Source organism: Equus przewalskii, chromosome 21 (genome assembly GCF_037783145.1).
Source record: "Equus przewalskii isolate Varuska chromosome 21, EquPr2, whole genome shotgun sequence".
Lineage (NCBI taxonomy): Eukaryota > Metazoa > Chordata > Mammalia > Perissodactyla > Equidae > Equus > Equus przewalskii.
In genome coordinates, this window is record NC_091851.1 from 35937604 (window position 1) to 35949290 (window position 11687).

The 11687-nt window shown below is 46.7% G+C and overlaps 1 protein-coding gene across 36 annotated transcripts in view; it reads right to left on the reverse strand.

The window, feature by feature from the left end:
* Window positions 1–10913, reverse strand: part of ZMYND8 (zinc finger MYND-type containing 8) — a 116461-nt gene extending 105548 nt beyond the window's left edge. For 10 of the 36 annotated variants that reach the window (XM_070589405.1, XM_070589398.1, XM_070589383.1 and 7 more), the window contains exons 1-3: window positions 10282–10355; window positions 9403–9636; window positions 695–765 (exon numbers count right to left, since the gene is read on the reverse strand). In XM_070589405.1, the coding sequence (XP_070445506.1) occupies window positions 695–765; window positions 9403–9416 (85 nt within the window). In that variant the 5' untranslated portion in view covers window positions 9417–9636; window positions 10282–10355. Of the gene's footprint in view, window positions 1–694; window positions 766–4544; window positions 5391–8223; window positions 8768–8943; window positions 9057–9402; window positions 9637–10281; window positions 10360–10617 lie in introns of those variants that run through there. The other 26 variants (XM_070589402.1, XM_070589391.1, XM_070589386.1 and 23 more) reach the window with 11 other exon arrangements.
* Window positions 10914–11687: the final 774 nt, after the last annotated feature.

The following is an 11687-nucleotide window of genomic DNA, read 5'->3' on the forward strand; positions in this document are numbered from 1 at the left end:
CAGCTCCTTTCTAAAGGCACCCTGAAGGCAGAAGGGAGCAAGTGCCTCCTTTTGGGAAGCCTCGTAAAAGCTCACGCAGACCCAACAAAAAGTACCAATCTCGCAATTAGAACATTGTGAGGAAGTCTGACACAGGATTCTAAATAAAAACATAGACCGTGTTTGCTCTGATTTGCTAAATTTTGTCCTAAATGCAAACGCTGGCACCAGCATTCCAGAAAGTTCTACATTTCCTTTTTTTTCTCTAACCAAGACCACCGTTTTCCAATGAAGTGGGCCAACTTCATTCCAGTCCGGAGATTCCAAAGAGACCTGTTATTAAAATCAGAAAACAAGCGGCAGCTAGAGCCTCTGGTTGCTTCTAGAACATGCTTTATTTAAATTCTGATTCCTCAAAGTTACCCCGCAGGGAGGTAGCCAGCTGCTCTCAGTCACGATACATGCGGAAAATTTACTGTCGGGACAATCCCCGACAGGTCGGTACACCTACACAGACACGCAAGGGAAGGAAAATTGAAGGGAGGCGATTTCTCCATAAATTAGGTTTATCCATCAAAGGTTCCACACCTCCAAATCGGAGGAGTGTCACAACCTTGGCTCACACAGCCACACTCCACTGCACCACAACAACAAGAAAAAGAAATTCCAATTTCCTCCTCTGCTCTCGAATAGATAATACAAGATTTTGACTCACCTTTGGAACGAGTAGAGATATCCATGCCCTCTACCACCTCCTGTTCTGTTTTTATTTCCTCTTCAGCCAAGCTGAAACAGAGCAAATTACGTTCACGTTTAGGTAGACTGAGAACTTGCCCCATGGGGGCAGCAGCTTAGAAGTGCTAACAACACACCCACCTTTACGACAATCCCTCATCCTTACGCAGGGGTGGGGGGAAAGAACCCCACACCTGATTTCAAAGTGTTACCACGCCTAAAGGAGTTTTTGAAAACACTAGGTTGTTCTTTTTTTTAAGTCAAATTACTATTCTAGTTGTCATGCTACTGGGGGATACAAAAAAGCATTTTTTTAGACACACAATTACAATCTACACCCGTGGGCCCACCAGAGCCCAGGCTTCAAGTAAACAAGTTTCTTATTATTAACACAGGGTCAGGTTGGAGGTGGCCCGCAGGGTACCCAGAGCTCTGATCTCTGAATTCTGCAAGGCACAGCACTTCCCAGACCCCTCCCCTAAATCTTACAATTTCCCGATGAGAGAGGAACATGAAAAAATATACAGGTTACATTACAAAGTTGAAAAATACACCCAGGCTAGAAGCAAAAGGCCTGGTCTCAAACATTCAAACCGCCAGCATTTATCCGAGGAATTAGGATGGGGGTCTCCACGCTCCCCACCCCTGGAGGTTTCCTCTCTATAGCAGGCATGGCTTAGAGAAAGCATTGAGCCCTCTTTTGAGCTGTGACTAATTATCCCCCAGCACAAAAGTGGAATGAGGAAGGATTATTTAAAAGACAGGCTGAGAGCTGGGGGTTGGGGAGAGAAGCGGGGAAAGCGGGCCCCTTTGCTGGGCAGGTCCGCCAGAATCTTCTCTCCCTCTCTCTGCTGGAACTCTCGATGAATGCGGTGCAGGCCATTGCCTATCTTCCCCACACACAACCCTCCCAAGCCAAGCCAGTCAAGTCCTGCTTTTTATAGGTGCGAACTCTATGAGGTATTGGAACTTCCCAAGAATTTGGGCTGACAATGAAGAGATAAGAATCGGACCATTTACTTTAGATGCAATTCCATCAGACTATGGTTCAACAAGAAATGGGTGCATCACCAACTGATACTGCTGGAATTTTCCATTTGGAAGACTCAAGGCCAGGACGGGAGGGAGGCTGGGCAAGAGAGAAAGGATTAGAATGTCCCTTCTGTGTTCCATGGTCTGGGACAGTGACAAGACAAAAGATGAGTCCAAACGGGCCTGGAACCTGAGGGTCAGTTGGAGATGTATTCCCTGACTATTGGGGGAAGAGGATTCAGGACGGGAATTAGATAGACAGGAAGAGATGACAGCTCAGAATTAAATTAGGAGAACTTGGAATCCTCAAATTTAACTAGTGCCCGCAGAAAGAAGAAAGAAAGGCAGTCAAGTTTCAAATCAGAATATTAACACATTTAGCTCTCTGATACTGAACCCCATTAACAATTTCATTTACACTGCATCTGGAGAGAAAGCCTGTGACACAAACCAGCAAAGAAACAACTGACATGTTGTCACAAATGGTTGTCATCAGATAAAAGCAGCCTCTTCAACTTAAACACGTCGCTAACATGCAATAATACAAAGGTGATTTGTGGAAGGTGATTTTAGCACTAATGCTTTTTACTCCAACTTAAGAGGCAAATATTGTCAACTCAGAAACACACTCTGCCTGCAACATACACAGGCTGCCCAAATGGACACTGCTGATGGTTTCTCGCTTGGAGTGACTGGAAATAAATTTTAACAAAGAGCCCCATGCGGCATTCAGAGATGGGTAGATGGGCAACTTCAAAAGAACAAATAGCAACCTTGATCTTTCCAGCAACTAGAATTCTGTTTCCTTCTGTAGCCTGAAGTATGTGAAATCCTAAACTTCTTGAAACCGATCCCATATTTTGAGTGATGGAGAAAACATTAATCTGTGATCCAACCAAAAGGTAAGGTCGTGAAAGAAACAATTATGCATAACACAGCCCAGCAAACCCACGTGAAGGATTTCTGCAGCCATGAAAACATTCAAAGGTGTATTGATCATGGAGGAGGGCTGCATTCAAGAGAACAATTATTTGACTTGTAACAGCCTGGAGGAGCTGAATACTCCAGGCAGGAATGCTGCTGAGAGGTTAAAAAAATGCAAACTAGTTATGTGGTGGCTATTTGCTGCTGAGTTTAAGATAATCAATTCTGGAGCAGCAAAGAGGGGGGAAAAAAGTTAAGCTGTTTTATCTTTCCAAGTACATTACAAGTGGGCACCATAATCACTTAACTTTAGCAATAGCACCACCAGCTTTAGCCAAGGATTTCAAACACAAGAATTTCAGAAAACCATCTTTTTCACAGATCAGCAAGCCATCCTTTCAAAGGGAACCTGTGCAAGCACATGCACACACACACACACACAATAACTTGTATTTGACTAAAGGAAACTGCAGTGTCTATGCATTAAAAGGGGGGGAAAAAAAAAGACTTCATTTACAAAAGCAAAGACCAGAATGCAAAATTAGTCATTTTGAATAGCCACATCTAAAGGGACTTCCTTTTTTTCTACACCACTGATCTCATTTTTTTTTGGTTTAGTGTCAAGTACCAGTATGTTATGAGGAAAAAACTACGAATATTACATCAAAAGTGGTGGTGAGAAAAGATTTGTACCTGTCTGAATGCCCCCACACATCTTGGTCAATTTAGGTTAAGAACTGTTCAGTCATTGGGAGGAAAAAAACAGTCAAATAACAATAATTGTTAAAAAGGAAAAGCAGCTGCATCTGGAGAAAAGACTTTGAACTCTTGTCATTAACACATTAAAATCTTAGAAAATACACAGCATCTTTCCTTCCATACCTGCAACCTTCCAGCAACCCGGATTATTTAAATCAAAGACAATGGAACAACAAGCCCTTGTTTCAAACTGACATTACTTTCTTTTTTTTAGGTCTGTTGGGGAGGCTGGGGGCCTGCTAAAGAAAAGGGTAAAATTAGCTGAAAAACCAAACAACACCCTCTCACCCCAAAAGGAAAATACACCATCAACTAGTTGTATACATTGTATGTTCCCACCACCACCACCTCTTGCACTCACATTTTTCACCCTAAGTCACTTGCCTCTGGATTTCACAAACTGAGACATTTCAGGCAATTAGAGAAGAAATAACACACCTGCAAATACAACCAAGACCATCGCAGCCCGTCCCAGAAAGAATAAGATTTCTCCCCCACTGCCTGAACAAGAAAACCTAGGCTTACTTCTGAACCTGCATGCACTGAAAAAGAGCAATTAAAAGTTGCAGATGAACTGGTGCACCTCCAGGATGTTTTAAGCCTTCTGATTATTAATTCTGAGGACTCAAGGCTGGTCCGTAATTCCCAGGAATCTCGTCCCCTCACCACTTCCAAAAGAGAGAGAGAAAGAAAAGAGAAAAACATCTAGTCTGGACAGAAAAATGCCTGGATACACAATGCCCAGATATTTCTGTTCCCCAAGTGCCCCTACTCTTTGACTTTTAACCAAGAATATCTAAGCCATCTAGAATATATAACCAGCATGCGCAGGCTCTGGGTCTACAGAGAAGGCTCATCGCTCGCACAGCAATTCAAGAATCATGCATCATTTGAAAGGACTTTTCCTTCAGCTTTTTACTTTCATTCAAAATACCAAACTGGTCCAGGCTGTAAGAAATACTTAATCCCCAAGACACAACATCCTCCTCTTCTAGAACACAAAGCAGTGAACATCAAAATAAAAAACCATGCTTCCTTCAATCTGCAATTAATTTTTTTTAAAAAACCTGGGGGGAAGGGAATGGTTACCACAGCAGCTTTATATAAGCACTCACCTAAAACAGGCACAGTCATCGGGAGCTAAGCTATTTATGCAGGATTCTTAAAATGGCGTCTGGCAACACTGCCTCATTCCTGTATTGAAGCTAAAATGGTAGCAGTTTGTTCCATAGCTGCAGCGCTGGTGGGAGCAGCTCTGCTAGTTTCAAAGCCACCTTCCTAAATATCAGAACTAGGAGAAGCTCAACTAAAGGACACCAACAACCCAACGTTTAGAAGCTTAAAAAAAAAATCTGCAGTGACGGGGAGTTTGTGAAGTCACAGGTTCCTAAGGAAAAACCCTTCCCTTTTAGATCCTGAGCCTTCAACAGAAGGCTCTGAGAGGAGGCCCCCTTGCCCTCGAATTAGGTGGGTGGAGGGTTAGGAATTATGCAGCCTGGTGGCATAAACTGCAGACAGACAGGTGTCTGTGCAAACAGAAAAAATGTTAAAAGGGAGCAGGCTGGGGCGGGGGAGGCGGCCCATTCCCCCTTCTTGGTATAGCAAAACCAGCTTTGCAGCCAGACCCAAAAGGAGCTAGGTAAAACGAAAGTGCTTCGAGGACAACAGGCATCCCAGGGGGAGGCCAGGGTAAAATAAAAAGGCTGCTTCCAAGCCTGAAAACGGCCACCAAACACCCAGCCAGTCCTAAGACAGTTAACATCCAGGAAAGACAGTCCACGTCTGCAGAGGAGAAACAACAGGAAAACACTCCCCTTAGCCAATGCACAGGATACTCACAAATTAGATTTTTGTCCACCCCCAACGAGCCCTGAAAATTAACAATGGGTTTTGCAAAACCGGCTTTCAGAGGCCGAAGGAACAGCCTCATAGTGGATGGTGTAATTTACGGTTACAGGTCTGAGAATTGGCCTCAGAACTCTTCTGGTGCTGGGAGTGGGGAGTGTCAAGGTGACTGCTTTTTAGCTCCAGGGGAGAAAGGAGGGCATGGTGCCCAAGGCTGTGCCAGGGCGAGGACGGGCGACTGGCTGGCTCCTCGCCGGCCGGTAGGTAGGTAATCTTGATGAGGACGGACAGCCTGGCAGCGAGCAAGCTGCAGGGCAGAAATGGCTCCCGCCTGCCTGCTTGTTTATCTGTAAGGAGAGTGGGGAGAAGGGGGAAGGGCAGCCATGGCCTTAGCAACCCGAAGCCAAGGGTGAATCCTTACTTGTTGTTGCGTTTAAGAGCAAGACAGGGCTTCTAAACAGATCCCCTCCCTCTATCTCTGCGTGGGGTGGCGAAGGCTCTTTGCATGTATCTTTCTTTTCAGGGTCAACCAGAGGCAAACCCAGATCTAGGGCTTCTCAGCTGACAAATGTTTGCTGCCTCTGCCACAGGAGAGAGAAGGGGAATGAAGGCAAAAGAAACAAAGAGATCACACATTTGAAGTGGTTGGACTTTTAAAAAAAAACCTACCTTTGCCTTCAGGGTTTTCTGGGTTACTGTCACCCTGCTTTTTAAAGAATGACTCATTTTCCCCCCTTTCCTATTTAAGACCTGAAGCAGTCTCCCCAGTGCTCTCCCAGGGAAAGAAAAGGGGGAATGTTTTGTTTAAAAGAAAAAGGGTTACAAGAAAGAAAGAAAGAAAGAAAAAAAAGTTATTGTTTTCATCCCTAATTTATAATCCAAGAGGCCCCATTGTTTCTCTCTTTCTGACTCAAATCTTTGAGCTGTTAATTATAAAAGTAACTGGACTGGGCTCCAACAGGCTATGTTCATGCACAGCAATTAGAAAAACTCTGTAGAAAGTTTACTGAGTGATTATATATAATTAATTCCTAGTTACAGATGGAACACTGACCATTTTCTGGAGCTAATAAAAGCAGTTTCTCCTTCCCCTCCCCCACGTGAATGCCACTTAATTTCCCAAAGCAGAAAGTGAGTCCATCCTGGAGGGTCTTGAAGGAAAAAGAGAGAGAGGAATCCAAAGCTCCAGGGTGTCTGTGTTTGCTCCTTGCAGCTGTGCATCCTCTTTGGAGACTGAGGAGGCAGAGGGAAAAAGGAAAACAGCCCAACATTCTGTTCCTCCCTCTGCAATTTACAATCGTGGCAGAGAGAACATTCTACCTTGATGTAAAAAAGAAGGGGAGGAGGGGGGGAGATGCCCTAGGAATGGAATGTAGGAGACTCTTCAGCTTGGCGGATCTGCTTTTCCTAAAAGGAACAAAGATGGTAGAAATTTCCAGAAGGCCCGTTCTCAGTCCGGCCACTGCAATTGTCAATCTGTAACCTTTCCTCCAAGTCTATTGGTTCAAACGCTGGAGAGAGGAACCCCATTGGGCTGCTCCGTGAGCCAGCACTGCTGTCCCTACCTAGTCCTGCTGCAATGCAGACATTTATTTTTCCCCCTTAGTGAAACTGGAAAATAATGCTATTTGGAAAGCAATTAGCTTCTTACAGACTCACGCTTGATGGTGGCCACCGCACCAGAGCAAAAGTGGCTAGCTTGGTCCAGGGCTGAGAACTCGGTGGGGCTGCACATTTGAAAACAGCTCTTGGCCTTGCAAACCTGTGGGAGCCTTTTTAATGCAAGCTTTTACAGGACAAATGCCTCGCCCTGAGTTCCCCTTGCAGTCTAACAAACACGCCATTATGCAAACTTTGAAGGCTCCAAACCAGGAGTCTTGTGATTAGACATTTCTCCTAGGAAGGCCACAAGAACTTCAACAAGTAATTTCCATTTACAGCCAGGAGATAAGAACAAAGAAAATAGCTAAGTGTCTGAACTTACTTCGACTTGTGTGGGGCAGTCACACTGCTCAGTTTTAAGGACATAACATCATTAACTGCCTGCACTTTTTACTCTAAGAAGCTGGCCTTACACACACTTTTCTTAACTTAGAATTTGGTACAGTTCTCATTATTAAATAAGCCTTCTCCCAATTGGTACTAAAAGGTGGGTAGCTGGACACTAATTTAAAAGAAAAAAAAAGATTATGGACTCCATAAAGTTGGCATAACACAGCAGTTGAATATATTTCCAGCATTTACATTCATGCTGGATGGGTCTCCAGGCTGGAAATTTATGTAGTGAACTTCTGGGAAATTCTGAGGCTAACGCTAAACACGAGTCTATTTTTTTCACTCTTAAATTCTAACCACAGCATGAAGAGATCAGGGGAAATGTAAAAAGTGAGAAATAAATCCTAAGTAAAGGCAAGCGTGCATACCAATGTGTGGGTCAGGCTTGGAAAAAGGACCAAGTTTGGTGGTGGATGGGATTTTGCACAACATGTAAGTATCCTAATACATTAGGTCCTGACACCACCACCCCCACACACACCACCACCACCACCACCACCACCACCAGCTCCTGCCCCACCAATGCTTAAGGCTCTGGAACGCTAAGAACTAGCACTTTCGTTACATTTCACAAGCAGATCACCTACCCAGAGTTCTAATATCCAAACAGACCTAATGAAAGGTCTCCAGGCAAGTCACAATGAACTGAACATTTCTCTCCTGTCTGAGGGTAAACAGGAAGTGTAAGCTGCAATCCTAGCTGCAGGTTATCGGGAAAAACAGTGGATTCAAACAGTCACCTAAAATCAAGACACTATTAAAAAGCCCTTAATTGATTCCTGCTAATGAAAAGCCCCCAACTGCTGGAGCCAAGACCCCCTGTTACAAACAGACCCCAAATGTTCGCCAAACTCTTTATAGATGGTCACAGAGGAAATGGATTTCTCTACTTACCCAACCAATGTTCAAGCAACCGTCTCATTTTTCCACAGTTAAGAAGAGAGAACAGGCTGGCAGATTGGGGACTTGATCAAAAAGGAAATTTTTTTAAACAGTTACATGGGATTATTAAAAACACACACACACACAACACCACCACAACCCAACAACTGACTATGGAATGCTGTCATGAGCCACAGACATGATTTTATTTCCTCTGCACTCTATCACACAGGAGACAGAGGATGATACAATGTGAAAAGGGGAAAAGAAAATGAAAACAAGGATAAAAGATACATTAGTTCATTGAAAATCATGCAAGAATAGAAAGCTAAGGGATTCAAAAAGAGTCCTCACAGATTTATTGCAGGATGTTGTCCAACATCTCTCCCCCCCCCCAACCCCCCTCATCCCCATCCCTTCTCCAAAAACTTCCTCCAAAGCCTAGAAAACACTTTCAGAAACATTTGCTGGCTGTAGGCTGGCTTGCAGAAGAACACTCTGTATCAACAGAAGTCAGGAAAAAAGGCTGAACAATGTAGTTTCAAGTGGAGAAACCCTGTAGGGAGAGAAAAGACTATGTAGAAACACCACCACCCACCTAGGCCCCAGGAGCTAAGACCTCTCCTGAGCACTGCTGTGCTGCTCAGGGCTTGGTTCTTTTTAAAACACGCGTCCTCTCTTGTCAGAAGTTAGTCCAGCCTTCCCAGAACCTCTTTGGAGAGGTAAACTTGCCTGCTTTGCTGTCTGCCATGAGCTCTCCTTGGAGAGGAGCCTGCGTCTTACCTTCCATTTCTTCCCCCAGCAGGCATGTGACACAAGAGAAGACAATAGTGCAGGGGGGGAAACTGCTCAGAGAGAGAGAGAGAGAAAGAGAGAGAAAAAAAAAAAAAAAAGCTTCTTTTTTGGCATACCAGGATCTAGCTTCAAATTATTCCAGAAACACCAAGTCCTGGTGGAAGCAAAAGTGTGCCAGGCCCTTGCCAGTTTGCAAAATCAAGCTATGGCTAATGGCTCCTTAGCCATGTGACCCAAGAAAGCAAAAAAAAATTCTCTCTAAACAGTTCCAAGTTAACCTAAGTGCTGTGGGGGTGAGTGTGGCACGGCCAGCCACAGAGAAATCACACTGCTCGCCCACAATTCGGATGTCTCAGAGGGAGGGGGAGAAAAAGATGGTTAAAAAGTCGAGCTTACCTCTGTGGATGCATTGTTAACACTGTGTAATGTCAATACTTATAAAACATGGAGGACAGGCTCCTAGTTCTCACAGAAAAAGGGTTTGGCACTTCGGCTTGATGATCTGGCCGCCTAATAAAAGCTCATCCCCGATTGGCTGCCCCGGCAAATCGGAGTGTAAGGCGGCCCGGGATTGGCTGAAACACTTCCTGAGCGATTATCTTTGTGAGGCTCTGGTGAGCAAGAGCCATCCTGTGCACAGAAAAAGACAGGCTAAGCTAGGCCTTTTGCAGCAAGGAAAACTTGGGGAAGGGGCCCCCAGACGCACTTCTCCCACCCCCTGGCTAGATTTCCTGGCACGGGCAAACCAGGGCAGCCAGCCTGACCTGCTCCAGCAGAGCCTGAGGCCTGGGGGGCCCTAGGAAGGGAGTTTTTGGGGTGAGCTGAAAGGGCTCACCCTCACCTGCCCCCAAGGCCACGGCCCTTTTCTAGAAGGGTCCAGCAGAATGGTCCCCCCCGCCTGGGGGGGAAATGCAGCTGAGGAGTGGGGGACCCCAGAGAAACAGCCAAGGGGGCAAGAGAAAGGGGCTGGATGCAGGCCTCTGAGAGCTGGGGGCAAACAGCCAGCACAGGGGACCCCCAGGAAATTGCGAAAGAGCAGCCGTGGCTTCTCGGGACAGAGGAGCCGGGCTGCTGTGGGGAGGAGGGGAGCAGAGTGGTCAAGTTTGCATAGTCATTGTCAAAATGCCTCCTGGAAAAGCAGGCCAGAGAGCCCTTTGCCGGGCCCAGAGGCTAACCGCTCGCCCCTCTCCGTCCCCACTCCGAGGAAAACCATCCTGGGTTCCTGCCTCCCTGCCAGGATGCCAAGGGGGCCCCCCCCCCCCCCGCCGTCCTTACCCTAAGAAAAGCCAAAGGCGCTCCTAGCAGGCCACATGCCTAGATCTACAAAGTTCCCTTCCCCTCCCGCCCCCTCCCCCACCGCCGAGGCCTGCTAAACCTGTCAGTTACACAAAAATCTGACTTCCGTATTAGTCTGCGAGGCCTGCAGCTTCCTGCCTATTAACCCTCTCTCGGACTCCAGGCCTGGCCAGGAGAACTAGGCCCTGAGATCGCAGCAAAGGCCTGTGGAAAAGTACCAGCTGCAGCTCTCCCGGCAGATGCAGAGAGAGAGAGAGAGAGGGAGAGAGGGAGCCGCTGTCTCTCGCCTTCGCTTCTTCCCAAGGAGGCGTGTACCTTCTGAATCCAGGCCACAGGCAGTGCCTCTCGGTCTGAGAAGCCATTTAAATCCAGAGGGAGAAAGAAAGATGTCAAACTCAGCGAGGGAACAAGAACCCCCATTCTTAGTCAGGCCTCCACCCACTGCTCGGCCCTTCCTGTCACGGTCGTCCCTGTATGTGCGTTCTTGGGGAACTGGGCCCTCAGCGGGCAGACAAATCCCATGAGCCTTATGAGGATTCTGGCTGAAATTTATTTCCAGAGAGCGGCTTCTTTCCGTCCCCAAAGGCAGATGGAGGAGCTGCCTCACACACAGCCCTACACTTGGCAGCCCCACCCCCACCCCCACCTCTGGCACTGCTCCCCAGTAAAATATTAACTGGTTTTTCAGAGCTGCGTATAATGCCACCTCTTTCTATAGTATCAGGTCTTTGCCTGTTTCCTCCCTGAAGCTGCCTTTGTGGTTGGTACTCTGAGAAAGAAAAGGCAAATCCAAAAGGCTCTTAAAATGTCCATGCGTGCTTGCTGTTTTGTTTTTTTTTTTTTAAGACAAGGTGCTTCGCTAACAAGATTTTTTTAAAACAGCCAGCTGGAGGAACAGAAGCTAAATAAACATCATTCTTTCGAGGCTGGAGAACGCCTCCAGGAGACACAGCGATATACCAGGACGTAAAACGATGGCCCGAGAAAGTCTCCCCTCGCCTCCTGAAACTAGGACGTGTGGGCTTTCTCGTCCCCCAGCATTCGTTCCCACAAAGAAAACCCAGAGCTGGTGGCCTGCGTTCCCTGCCCCCGCCCCCCCACATGGACAACAGATGCCCACCGTGTTTACATCCAGTCTTCCTGGCTGGGAACCTCATATCGAACGGGAAGGGCCAGGAATCCAAACACACCACCCGGCCCGGGCAGGGCCCAGCCTCTATGACAACGGAGGGGGTTTGTTGCTGCTGTTGTTGTATTTTAGGCTGAAGAGGCCAAGATGCAGGGAGGGACACCTCCACCACCAGCCGGCCTGACAAAGGTCCAGGACTCAGGACAGCAGGCCTGGGCCTCACCAGAAGGGAGGGACCTCCTTTTCCGGGGGGGGG